This window comes from Malurus melanocephalus, unplaced genomic scaffold, assembly GCF_030028575.1.
Source record: "Malurus melanocephalus ecotype Western Australia unplaced genomic scaffold, MMel_1.1 scaffold_253, whole genome shotgun sequence".
Classification (NCBI taxonomy): domain Eukaryota; kingdom Metazoa; phylum Chordata; class Aves; order Passeriformes; family Maluridae; genus Malurus; species Malurus melanocephalus.
This window is the reverse complement of record NW_026623485.1, coordinates 875,466-889,089: the sequence shown is the minus strand read 5'-3', so window position 1 is coordinate 889,089 and position 13,624 is coordinate 875,466. Positions and strand designations below refer to the sequence as shown.

The following is a 13,624-nucleotide window of genomic DNA, read 5'->3' as shown; positions in this document are numbered from 1 at the left end:
CCTCCCGCTCTGCTGGGCTTGGGGGGTGGCGTGGGACAGGGACAGGGTGGGAATGGTGCTGCCCATCCATCTGCATGTGCCAAAGCCTGTGGCACCCTCTGTGGTGGTTTTGGAAAAGGCATCACAGGGGAAAATGTGGGGATTACGCCGAAACCTCCAAACAAGGTTGACGCATCAGGGTCTGACTGTGCCCCCGCAGCTTCCCCACCTCGCACCACCTGGCTGGTGGCTTTGAGGACCAGCACGTGGCTGGGGTTGGGTGGACAGGTCTCACGTGGGACACGTGTTTGTCACCGCTCCGGGGCCGAGTGCCTCAGCACGACGCCACCTGGAGAGGTCAGAGCCGTKTGTTGGGCCACAGCAGGAGTTCCTGGGATCTGCCCAGTGCCAACAGCAGCTCCTCTGCCATCCTCCCTACAGAGCTTTGTCACTCYTCCTTAACCCCCAGCCTGGCTTGGCAAGAAGCAGCTGCATCTCYTGCCCTTCCCTGCGACCCCAGGGACAGAAGGGCACCTTCAAAGCCCCTCGGGTGCCGTGGTTTGAAGCATACCCCAAACCCCGGGGCGTTGCTGCGCTCTTCCAGCTTCATTTGCTCCCGTTCACTCTCTCAGCGTGGCTGGGCGTATGGCAAAATAGGTTAGCTTTCGCTCCAGGCACTCCTCACTTTACCTATTTTCCCAGGGAAACTGGCCTACTTTGAGGTCAGCCTTGCTGGCGTAGCGACACGGCTGCAGCACGGGGCTGGGGGGAGAGCGGCCGCATGGACCTGCCCGTCCCCTTCTGGCCTGGCCAAACTCTGCGTGGGTGCTGCAGCAAATCGATTCCTGCAGCCAGGAGGAAATTAGAACACCAAGTTGATGAGGAACCTGCTGGCTAGCTGGGATGAGAGGAGAAGCCCTTTGAATCTTCACCTTGGCAAAGCCGGAATGCGGCGTGGCAGCGTCGAGGTTCCTGCCCCACAGCTGAGCTTGCTTTGGGGAGCAGCCAGCAGCTCTCCCTCCTGTATCCCGAACAGGATTTAATTCACTGAACTTCCCTGCTTGCCGCAGTGTTTCGGTGAAGGAGCAGGGAAAATAGTTTATGAAACACTTGTGGGATTTGTCTCCAGTGGCAGCAGTGAGCGGTACAAGTCATTGATCCGGCTGACCACAGCCTGGCAGAACAGCTCAGTAACTGCTGCTGAAGCCAGAAAGGGGAAAAAATAAATTCAGCGATCAGTGTAGAATATAAATGCTCTACAGTAAGTGAAATGGAGAAATCACCAGAGGAAATCCCCAGCAGGGGACTGTGGCAGCACCCAGGTCTGTTCCAGGTGAAGAAATAGTACCTGGGAGTTTGCCCGACCCTAATCAACCTGCCTCGGTTCATTGGGTGACCCCAGGCCGCATACCGGGGCTCCATGACAGGGCTGACCCAYATCACACGCCCTGGCCCTGTCCCCAGCGGGGACAAATCGCCATCCCTGTCCTTTGGCCGGCGCTTGTCCCCCTCAGGCAGGACGGGTGAGCCGTGGCTGCGTGCCAAGCCAGCGTCCTTCTTGTCACCGCTCCCGCTGCCCACGCGCCGTGGGGAGACAGCGGCTGCTTTAGGGCTGTCTCTTTCGGTTGCATCAAGCAGAGTGGAGCCAGCAGTGCCCCGCTGATGGCAGATGCTGCCTCTCTCAGCAGAGTCCCACCCTCCTGTCCCCATGGGCGCCCTTCCGCAGGCAGTGCCGGCATCCCCTGCTCCCACCACCCTCCAGCGTTCTGTAAGGTGCTGTCAACCCCATATGGAAAACGTGGCATCTTAATTAAATCAGTGTCTAGACCCCGAAATGGGACTGAGCAGATTGAGGGTGACTCCTGCGAGCTGGGGCTCTCGTTGTCTCTGATGTGCTGAGCCAGAAGTGTTGTGCAGCCACGAGATCCCAGTGAAGCCTCCAGAGCTGGAGGAGCCCCTGGAGGAGCCCCTGTCCCTCTGCTGTGTCACACCAGGTCCTCAGCTCATTTATCCTGAGAAGTTCCAACCTGTTGGTGCCTCCCAAATGGAAAGGGTTTCACTTCATTGTTCTCACCTACATATTTTCACTTAAGAGAAAGGCTTTTGCTTCCTGCAGGTACAAATGTGTGACTCATTAAGTAATTTCTCTGGTGGGAAAAAGCTTGTGTCTAAAATGTAAATTTGATTATTGAAAAAAAGCACCGAGCCAAATGACTGCTTGTGGCTGATCTTCCCARTTCTGAATTGGAATTGAAATCTCTGAATTTTAATCTAGTATTGAGCAATCTGCAATGACTGGTCAGTCAGGTGAGTTCCAGTGCCAAGTTTCAGGGACGCACTGTGCATCCTGTCCCTTCTGCTTTGGCCTTTCAGTCCTTAACTGACTTATAAATTATGGAGAGCAACTTTTTACTCAGGCAGATGGGATAAGGTGGAGGCAGTTTTCAAGTAAAAGAGGGAAGRTTTAGATTAGATTTTGGGGGGAAATTCTCCCCTATGRGGGTYRCAAGGCCCTGGCACAGGTTGYCCAGAAAAGCTGTGGGTGCCCCATCYCTGGAGGTGTCCAAGGGCAKGYTGGACCYGGCTTGGAGCARCCTGGGATAATGGAAGGTGTCCCTGTCCATGKCAGRGGGTGGGACTGGATGGTTTTTAAGGTCCCTTTCAACTCAGACCATGCCGTGATTTTCTGATTCTCCCTCTCCCCKCCCAGCTGTGCGCAGAGCGGGCGCCCGCGGCGCAACAGCCACCAACGCAAGCTGGACCAGCAGGAGGAGAGCTGCCAGAACCTGACAGACTTCGCCCCGGCCCGCGTGCCCAGCGCCCTCGACATCTTCACCGCCTACAACGAGACGCTGCAGTGCTCCCACGAGTGCGTCCGGACCCCCGTGCCCGTCTACGCCGAGGACACGTTGCACTCGCCCGGGGATTATAAAACCACCTTCAATGGAAACAGGTGAGGTGGTGTGGTGGTTTAGACTGTGCTGAAAATTAAAAGCACTGCACCCACGATGTTCCCTCCCTAGAACTTCTCACAGCAGCTATCTTTGTGGTTTCTTGATCCCATCCCCCCACCACCGAAAAATCGGACCAAGTAAAACCATGACATGTGGGCACCACGGTTTCCCGGGGGAATGGGCAGTGCCATCCCGCTGGCTGATGGGGCCACAGTGCTCAGGGGTGATGTGCTGGGAGCAGAGCAGAGCAGAGCAGAGCCACCTTCCTCTTGTTGCTAATTCAATGTGGGACTGGCCCGCTGACCGCTGTCCTGGCGGTGAGGTGGGTGGGTGCCTCAGCAGCCCCTGGCTTTGCAAGGCTGGGCGAGCTCAGCACCACAGAGCGTTCAGTTCCCAGCTGCCAGCACATAAAATGCCACTGGATCCATTTTCCCAGCGCCTGTGCCGTCTCCTCAGTGGCATCGGCTGCAAACGAGCGGGTGATTAATGGAGGAGCAGGCGGCGAGAGCCAAATGAACCGTTTGGCTGGCGTGAAATAAYGGCAGAGCATTAACAAGGAGTGTCACCGGCAGCCAGGGGATGTGGCTGTGCTCTGCCAGCCCCTGGCTGCCCAGAGGAAGGGGAYCAGGAGCGATGGGGCTGGGAGCGATGTTTCCCACACCCCATGCTGGCTTCAGAGCCCTTTCACTGGGTCCTGGTGTGGTTTCACCTCATGGTAAATGTGTGTCCCCATCAAAGGTGGAGGGAAAGCCAGGCAGAGAGTTTTGAAGGAGAAAATGAGCAAAGAATGCTCCAGGCAGCCTTGAAGGAACCGCAGCATGCATGGCAGCCACAGCCCATGTCTGCCTGCCCCAAGGACAGGCCTGGAGCCAGCAATTTCATTCATACCTTTTCAGTCAGCATTTCCTGCATGTGTGGGAGGTTCTGCTCATCCACATTGTCCAGAGTTTCTCAGATCTCAGAAGGTGGAGAAGTGGTAGGGATTGTCACACTGCTTTTTTGGGTGTCCACAAGGCTTGGTTTGATGCAAACCCCAGCCAGGTGACAGAGTGTGCCCGTGTTCTGGCTGGCAGGGATCACGGCTTTTTTTACACCCAGGGATGCTTTCTGGAGCCCTCTATCTCAGAGCACTCCCAGGCAACCTGGAGAATCCAGGCACGCTCAAAGCATCGCTCTAGGGAGACGTAATTAATTTTTTTCCCCCTAAAATCGCTGATTATGCAGCAGGCCACCCCGGCTTGCACCGTGTGTGTTACGTACCAGCGTGTACCAGCCCCTCTTTCTGCTCGCTGCAGACCCTCTTCTTCTGACCGGCATCTTATTCCCGTGGCCTTTGTGTCTGAGAAATGGTTTGAAATCTCCTGCTGACTGGCCGAAGCCTGTTTGACTTCTGGGGGCAGGGCAGACGCCAGCGGGCTGTTTCCTGGTACGTATCGCGCTCCCTGCGCCCACCCCGCAGCCAYCCTGTGCCCCCACTGTGCCTGCTGCACCCTGCCTGGTTCCATCCTCCCATCTGCACTTCCCTCAGGGTGACTGGATGTATTTCATGCCACGGATGGGGCACTGGGAGCCAAAGGGCTTTTTCCAGGGAGGTTAATTGCAGACAGGTCTGTGCTAACAGGCGGGGACTGGGATGGACATGGACTCAAAAGCGAAGGGTCCCTGGGGCAGCCTTGAACTTCAGCCTGATCCCGTGGTTCCAGCCCACCTCTAAAACCTCGACAAGCCACAGTAATTTCCATGCTGGGAAGTGGCCTRATCTCTAATTAACCTCCAGTGGCCTGATGGACAGCCCGCCTCGTCCGAGCGTCTGGCATGCACGCTCCCATCAGTGTGTGAGAGCTCATTTGGTGATGTTTGCTGTCATGAACGCTTCCATGCTCACTGCAAGGGTGCTGGGGTTGTCCTCCTTCTCCTTCTCCTTCTCCTCCTCCTCCTGCTGCTGCTCTGCAAAGCCAACCCTTCGAACACAGCCCCCAGCAGCCGGTCACACCTGGGGTGTTGCTGTGACTGAAGGAGTGCGCTGATGTTGTTCTGGTTGCAAGAGCACAACCTTTGGGGATTTTCTTCTCTTTTGTTGAGTTGGCCTGAGCTGTTTCCACCTCCTTGTGCCACTTTTGAAGGTGGCACAGCCGACAGCAGTGGCAGGAAAAGCAATTAGGGATCAGTGTGTGCCAGCTCGCCCTGGGCAGCGGTGCCCGCTCCAGCCACGTGCTCAGGTGAATTAATTGCTCTGTCCCAAGTCCCTGCTGTAATGAATCATATATTCAGTGTAAATGAAATTTCCAGCCTTCCCTGGCTGCAGCTCGCTCGGAATAGCCTGTCTAATGTTATGCACAGCTATTGAACACAGAAATATAATTAGATTAGAATGGAAGGGAATAAAAAGTTAATGGTCTCGGCCGTGCCGGGGCTGGCAGTGTCTGGACAGGGCAGGTGGGGTGTGTGTGCCAGAGCAGAGGGGCAGAGAGCAGGGGTTTGTCTGGCATGGCCCCCCAAGAGACTTTTCAGGCTGGAGAAGCTTCTCTGGTGAAGGTAAAAGGCTCTCACTCCCCACCCATCAACGTGCTCGCGTTTTTTCTCTGACTCTTTTGTTGTGGTTGCTGTCTCAGGGGACAGAGGGTGAAGAAGCCCAGGCAGGAGGTGGTGCCRGGAGTGAGGGCAGCAGGAGAATGAGCAGGGAGGCTCTGCAGGGAGCACCAGCCTCAGCAATAACCCATGGGGCCTTTCCCATCCCCAGTTTTGTAGCTTGGGATGTCTTTCCTGTGGCTTAAAGTGAATTTAAAAAAAAAAAGAAATAACACATAAAGCAAGCCAGCTACACTCAGTATCACCCACAGCTCTTCATGCCTCAGGCWGAGGGAAGGAAGGGGCAGCTCGAAGCGCTGTAGGAATCCTCTGTGGATACCACTGSTCCTGCCCCAGGTCCTGTGAAACCCCGGGCCAAAGACCATGCCCTGGTCACCTCCATAGATTTCTTCAAATAGCCTGAAGCCGTTCCATTACGCCTTATTAAATCCTTGAAATTCTCATTGACCCGTTTTCATGGAATCCATAAAACGCGCATTGACGCGCTCTGGAAAAATCTATCCGGCTCGTACCTGGAGCATTAGCTCTGTAATGGCACTTCAATTACAGATGCAATTCTGGAAGCTGCTGTTCGGTTTCATTAACGATAACAAAATGAGATTGATCCCAAACCCGTTCTACCCGTTCTGTGYGCAGGTGTGCTTGCACCAGGGTGTTTTTTGGGACACACTTGCATAAGCGGTGCATCCCAGTCAAAACCAGGGTGGGGAAATCCCTCAGGTGAAATGAACATTCCAAGTTTCACATGTCGCTGTGCAAGGTGCAGATGGTGTTGAGGTGAGCTCCCTGCTAGGCTGTCCCTGCCACCGTGGCTGCCTTGTGCTGTCACCAGCAGCCAGAGGAGCAGCAGGATGGAGGGAAGCGCCCAGAGGAGTGGAGGCACAGAGGATGCCGCTCCAGCTCTCGTTTCCAGGGGAGGGGATGGTGGAAAAGGAGATGCAGCTGCTTGGGCTGCGCTGCTTCCGGAGGAGTGAGCGTTTCCTGGCTGGCATCCACAGCTGCGGCAAGGTCACCTGAAGGGGACGGTTGCTGTTGACCCACTGCACCACGGCAGGGGTGGAGGATGCTCTGGGGAATGTGCAGCTTTTTGGCTGCAGGGGCTGCATTCAGCCTTCTCCTCAGAGCCCCTTTCTCCTTACAAGTTTTAATTGATAGCACTGCCAGCTCTGAGATATCTGGTCAGCAAATTAGTGCTCCTGATGGTGTGGGGCCAGAGCTGGAGGCACAAGGCAGGTGGCACATCCCAGGACAGGGATGGCAGGACAGAGGTGCTGCAGATGTTTCATTGAGATGTCCACTGAGAGCCCAGCTGGAATTTAAAGTGAACTTCACATCTGGCAGTCTATCAGCCTGGTGTGAGGACTGATCATGGTGCTGCCCTGGCCTTGGGTGATGCCCACAGCCTCATCAGGCTGGGCTGAGCAGTTGAGGCTGCAGAGGTAAGGGACAGCACTGCGGAGCATCTCCAACCTGGGGTTGTGTCAGGAATCCTGGTGAAACTCATCTAGTGACACAGGGAACAGATGTTGAAGCTATTTCCTGGGGTCAGATTCCTCCTGCGCCAGCAGGAGCCGTGGGGAGGGTTCCTGTGCTGCAGGCCTGGTCCCTGCCAGGATGCCATCCATCCCTCCCTCCCCACGGTGGGCGATGCTGCCTGTGGCAAGCAGCTGGTGGAGCTTTCCAGCAGATTGCCTGTGCCGGCGGCCAGGCCCCGCTGGAACAGCGGCTCCTTGGTAGATGTCACACCTCGGTGGATGTCACACCTCAGCAGCTACTCCTGCAGGCAGAGAAGGTGGTCTGTCTGCAGCTGCCTCAGTGGCAGTGCAGCATCAGCGTGGTCCCAGGCTGGGTAGGTGAGCARTGGAGCAGTCAGTGAAAGCTCTCAGGAGTTACCTGCAGGGAAGGATAAGAAGGAAAATTCCCCATGCCCTGGTGCCAGTGGTGCTGGAGAAGCACACAGACAGAGGCAGGAGYAGCTGCCACTCTGCAGAGCAGGAGGTGATCTCTRCCRAAAAYTTGAGTGGCTTTGTCCAGRCACCACAGCRCAGKGTGKCTGGTTTGGCTTGATTTCATCCTGGCTTTGGGGCTTTCTGAAATGAAGTTTGAGATTCCGCATTATTCTTGTCCTTAATCCCACTCTCTTTGACTGAAAAACCCCATGGAATGAGATTATACAAAAATCTGTAAGGTTGATCAAGCGCTGACCTACTTTGCACAAAGAGGCTATTTGGGATACAATACCAATTGTACATCCTGCCATGGTGCGTTATTAACCAGCGCTCACCCAGAGCCACGGCACGCTGGGCACAGGGAGGCAGGGAGGGGACAGTTTGGGAGCTGGCAGCTGTGCTGGTTTGGTGACATCAACCTGACCCTGCCCTGGCGCGGGGCGGTGAGAGCTGACAGCGCTGTGTGCTAACACCGCGCTCCAACAGCAGCTGCTGCGCTGGCCCCGTTCTGCCTAACAACAGCAAACGGTTTGTGTTAACATTAACAGATAATGAGTCATCATAAAAATCCCAGCTTGTCTTCGCGGGAGTAGCAGCAGTCCCAGCACAGCCCCAGCRCAGGAGATTAAGGACTCTGGAAAATCTGTCTCGCTAATTAAGACTTCAGGGTTGCTCTTGGAGATGGTGTGTTGGGCGTCTTGCTTTAAAATAGTGGTTTTTAGAGAAAGAATGCTGGGACAAAAAGCACTCCATGTTCTGGGTGCTGATCCCAGCCAGGCAGATTAGGGATGTGTGGATTAGGGATATGTACAGAGCTYTTTACAGCTGGCTCAGGAGCACCTACAGCTCATGAAATGTCATGGACATGTAAAACAAATGGCCACATGCCAATGATGGGGAGTGATTGTCATCACATTGAGGGTCCAAGATTGCACAGGGAGACATCTTCCAGTAGACGGTAAATAAATAGCTTAAAGACTTTGATAGGATSTCTGGTTTGGTGCTTAACCAATTCCCTATTGATTCTTTAGATTTAACTTTAGAAAATCTTGTTAGTGCTTGTCATCATCTGCTCATCTGCCAGAGCACTCGCTGCTCCAGGCCTGAGTGTGAGAAGTTGCAGAGCACAGGGATGATCAGGAGTAAATCCCAGTCTGGAAAAGGGCCCCGAGGAGAGAAAAGTAGTGGTCCCAGTCCCCAGGACAGACCASTAGCTGAAGAGAAGGAGGAGGAGRAGGTCACTGGTACCCTGCTCSTCCATTGTCTGCTCCCCCAGGAATCCTGTGGCTCCACAGCCAGGAGGAAGGAAGGAGAAGGAAACTTCCAGGTCTATGGGGGATCATCAAAACAGTGATGCAGGACATGGTGCACTTCCCTGTCATGACTTAACCTTTCTTTTTCTTCTCGTCCTCAACAGGATTCCATTGGTGAACCTGTAAAAAATATAAAAAAATAATGGGTTACCTGTACCTACCATTTCTGTTTACCAGTAGGAGACTCAAAGAGCAGCGTTCTATGGGCCAAATATATTTTTATAAAAATGAACACGCCTATAGGTAACTGCGTTGTCAAGGAGCGCGTTTTTTGGGAGGAGAGAAAGGAAAGTGTGCGAGCAAAGAATCCCGTGGAGGAGAAGGAGGAACCAGCAAGGGATGGAAAGGGAAGGATGAGCGCCTGGAGCCTGGCCATGGACGGTGACTCTGAACCTGTGCCAATAATACCATTATGTGCCATGAACCGATGCAAAGACTTTGCGAAGAGCCGAGTCAATAACGCCTGGAAAYGTTGTGGAGGACGAGTGGGGCATCTCTTCTGGTGGGGTCATCCATTCCGGTCCATACGCGTCCATACATATGGTATATGTAGAGAGAAAATATATATATATATATACACACACAAACACTTTTTGTACTGTAGCAATTTTTGAAGATCTTAAATACTCATTTTTAAAGAAGATGTCATGGGCTAAAAGTCTCATTTCTTTAACACGCATCATTGCAAAATGAGTGATCTGATGTTTTCTACTTTGGCAGCTTGCCTGTCAACCTATATGTGTATATATAGGTAGACATATATACATATATATACGTGTGTGTGTGTATGTATAGACATATATATGTATGTATACATATATATATATATAATTTTGGTTCTTTTTGGAAATGCTTTTCCAGCGTTGCAGCGTGATTGTGGTGGGAGACGGCCGGGGCTGCGCTGCCGTCGGGAAGCAGAGGAGAAGCTTCCCAAAAYCATCCAGAGCACAGCTCAAGGCAGTGCTGGAGGTACTCCCAGGCTTCTRTATCCCGAAACATCGTCAAGGTCGATGGGAAGAAGCCAGAARTCCTGTACCTGCCCCATGTCCGCAGAGCTGTGATCTCCACCGTGCTAGGCATGACACCTCGGGGCTGGACGGGGCAGATTTTAGGGGTGAACTTCCAAAAAGATGGGCCTCTCTTGGCACAGAAGAAAAATCTTAGGAGTGGGAGTTTTTTTTTGAAAATGGCTTCCAAATTGGCCGCAGCACCAAAGCTTGCTCAACCCTGTCTGAGAAACAAGAGAAAGGAGCTCGTTGCCTCCTGCCCCAGCCTGGGGCCRTGGCATTGAGAGAGCCTCTTCCTTTGTTCTCCTGGTCTTGGCTGGCTCTGCTGCGGGAGGAGAAACCACAGCTCGCCGTCCACAATCCTGGAGGTCACTTAATAGCATTTAAAGGGAATTTTTGCCAGGGAAACGCTATTCTGCAGGCTCTGATTTGGTGTGTTTGCTCTAGAAACACATCCCTGCCCGTCCAGCTCCTGCTGGGGCGGGTGGTGTTGGTGGGTGCTGACCCTAAGCCCTCTGTCCAAGTCTTTCCATGGGGTYGGGTGCTGCCGTGCTGTGCTGCACATCAGACACTGGGATGGGTCTCGCTCGGGCCCCTTCAATGTTCAATGGGCAGGAACGACAGCAGAGATCAGACCAAAGTCCTCCAGTTCTTTTTGTAAACTGCCCTTGGTAAATACTAGTGGTTTTTTTAGAATTGTCCGGATCCACGTTTCTACTCCCCCACTGATTACTCAGCTCCTTTTCTTTATGATAATGAACGTGCAGTTTAAAAACAAAACAAAACAAAACAAAAACAAAAAAAAAAAAAAGTAGAACCCTGTGGTGTTGCGCATAGCCACGCGTGCGGTCTCTTGTTCCCATGTCCTTTTCTGTCCTTTTCCCATGGAATTGCACAGTCTGGATTATTTGTCCTGAATTTTTGGACGCTGCCTCAGACAGAAGTCTTCCTTGCCAGCCCTGACAATTACCTGCGGACTTGAGCCAACCATCCCCYGGGCAGAGCGGTGTCTCCTGCGTGGCTCATGTCTGCTCTGCGGAGCATTGATGCCTCCAGGGAGGAGAGGAGACWGTGTCCTGCTAGAGCAGTGGTGCCCCAAAGCTTTAGCCATCCYCGGGAAATGTGGGGAGTGTCTGTCCTTGGGAAGTGTGGAATCTGAGCGACTGCTCCAGGGTCATCTCAGTGCCCATCTCAGTGACATTCAGTGGCGCAGCCCCTGCCCACAGGCTCTCCCCTTTCACGGGACTCCATCTGTGCCAGTTTGGAGCCACGTCCCTTGAGCTTTCCCCCCTTAACCCTCCTATTTATTTCATTCCCACRGGTATTCCAGTGTAATCGTGGTAGCAGTATGACAAGAAATATATCTCAGCTCCCTCATTCCAGGGCATCTGAAGCAGCAGCATTCTGTGTTTCTGCAYGGATGGAACCTGCTGCCTTGCAGGGAAGTCGTCAGGCAGAGCTGGGGGATGCCAGGGCAGCACAGGCAGCACTGGTGCAAGTGGTGGTGATGGTGGCAGTGGTGATGGAGAGGCACCTGGCTCACAGGAAAATCCCCGTGGAGCTGGGAAAGAGGAAGGGAAAGCATGTGTGTGTGTGTGTGTGTGTGTGCATGCGTGTGTCACAGAGAGGGAAGGAAGGTGAACCGCTGTGACCCTGAGGACAGGCACAGGTTTTCAGAGGGCAGGACTTGTGTGAGCTTCCCCCACAGGCTGCAGCAGGACATGTTCTGGGTCTCCCTGGAGCTGAGCAGTGAACCAGGGAACAAAAGTAGATGCACAATCTTCCCTTATTTATAAGGACCAACAGCACTTGCACTTTATCAGAGGAAGCCTCCCCCCATTCATGCTGGGCCACCGCGGTGGAGGGAGAGGAGGAGGAGGAGGAGGAGGAAGGGCTGGGATGGAGTTGCTGATGCAGTGATGTACGAGGCAGGAGCCAGGCTTCCCGAGGTCTTGCACAGTGAAGAGAAATGAGCTGTGGTGATTTCATTCCCTCCTATTTGATGAAAGCCAAAAACCAAGAAAGAAATGAAAATAGAAAGTCGCATTTCCATGGCATAGTCTATTGAGTAGATCTTCCCACCGTGGAAAAACAGGGAAGTGTGTTGTTCTCAGACACACTTCCGTGGGAGCTTTGTCACATTTTGGGCACATCGTCTCACCCTGAGGTCCTGGAAGCTTGAAAAAAGAGAAGTTTTGCCCCTTGCTTTGCTGTAAGCCCTCAGCCCGCTGCTGCTTGTTTCTTTTCAGTTCATTTTCCAGATTCCTTAGCCCCTGAGTGGTCCCTGAGAAACACACCAGGGCAGCCAAGAGGCTGCCACATCCCCCAGACGTGTCATGGAGTGTCCCTGTRTCACTTGTGGCTCTGTCTTAGAGAAGTTGGTGTGGGACGAGCCACCCATGGAGAGGAGAGGTTGGCTCTCCTTGGGCTCTGCAGCAGGCCCAGGCTTCCCAGGGCCACGCAGAACTCTCCTCCCTCCACAACCCTCGCAAACCCTGAGCAGGAGCCGCAGGATGTGCTGCTCCCACCAAGCCGGGGAGTCGGTGGGCTCTGTCCCACACCAAACTGAGCTGGCTTGGGGCTCCAGCTCCAAGCTCCCAATCATGGCACCAACGGGTAGGGCGGGCAGGGTTTGATCCTCAACCCCTGACCATTTGGAGAGCGGCTCCACCCCGCATCACCCCGGGCAGAGCCGGTCCTGGGCAGCCGCCCCGTCTCTCCAGGTTCGATCGTTTACCTTCACTCTGTCTTCCCAGCTGGAGAAAGGGCGGCCGGTGGTGGTGGCTGGAGCYGTGCTCCGTAGAACACCAGCACTCCACGGGGCACCAGTGCTCCGTGGGGTCAAGGTCACCGAGCCTGCCAGGAGGTCACCGTGGTGATGGCGGAGCCGGCGTGGGGACGGTTTTCAGGTTACCTCTTCTCCACTGGCAGCTTGTTGCGAAGGAAGGTAGTTCAGCTGAAAACGGTAGTTAAAATAGTAGATATTCTACACATATTATATATTTTGTAAAAAAAAAAAGTTTAAAAAAAAAAAATAAAATAGAACAAAAATATATCTATCCTATCTCAGCCCGCCCATTTCAGGATGAATGTGGTTGGAATTTTCATTCAACCAGATATCAAATCTGTACRCGACTTTTTCAAAACCAGCAAGAAATTCCCTCGCCATTTCCAAGTCTGTGGGTTTGGTCTCCCGAGCTCATCTAATGCTTCTCACACATTTTTAAGAATTACTCTCAGCGTTTGTAGGTACATTTTTAATAGTGTCACGAGTGAAGATAATATTTACTTTRAAAAAAATATATGTTGCACAAAAATGTACACTAAGGGCACAGATTTCTGACCCAGATTCTTCTATTTTAGGTTCCAAGGGGTTTATTTTTTTGTTTGATAGGACATGTACAGTGAAGTTTACACTTTATTTTTATTTTGCGAAAACCCGTTTTTCTAACATGAGACAGTTTTACTTTGTAACCGGTTTTACATCACTGAGTACTTCTTTCTTTTCCTGGGAAAACCCTGCACCGGGAGGCATCCGGTGGAAGCGCCGTCGCCTTTTGGCATTGTGGCTGCCCCACCCGCCCGCAGCRCGAGCTCGGGCGGTGCCAAAAGGAACCTCTTCTTCCCGAGCGGTTTTTAATTTGTCTCTGTCCGTGGAAGCCGTGTATTTGGAAGCACTGTAAATGCCACCCTGTCCCCTTGCCCTCTGTATATTTAGTACTCTGATGTTGCTATTAAAACTGATATGAGAACCGCGCAGCCGGTGGTGACTGGGTTCCTCCACCCGTGGCCGCGGTCCCTGGGGAAGGGAKGGGGTTAGTTTGGTGTCCGAG

At 53.2% G+C, this 13,624-nt stretch overlaps 1 protein-coding gene across 2 annotated transcripts in view; it reads left to right on the top strand.

The window, feature by feature from the left end:
* AJAP1 (adherens junctions associated protein 1) overlaps positions 1–13,550 on the top strand; it is a 37,654-nt gene extending 24,104 nt beyond the window's left edge. Inside the window, exons 4-6 of one of the 2 annotated variants that reach the window (XM_057375599.1) lie at positions 2,690–2,932; positions 4,229–4,359; positions 8,889–13,550. In XM_057375599.1, the coding sequence (XP_057231582.1) occupies positions 2,690–2,932; positions 4,229–4,301 (316 nt within the window). In that variant the 3' untranslated portion in view covers positions 4,302–4,359; positions 8,889–13,550. The remainder of the gene's footprint in view (positions 1–2,689; positions 2,933–4,228; positions 4,360–8,888) is intronic. The other variant, XM_057375600.1, reaches the window with a different exon arrangement.
* The last annotated feature ends 74 nt before the right edge of the window (positions 13,551–13,624 follow it).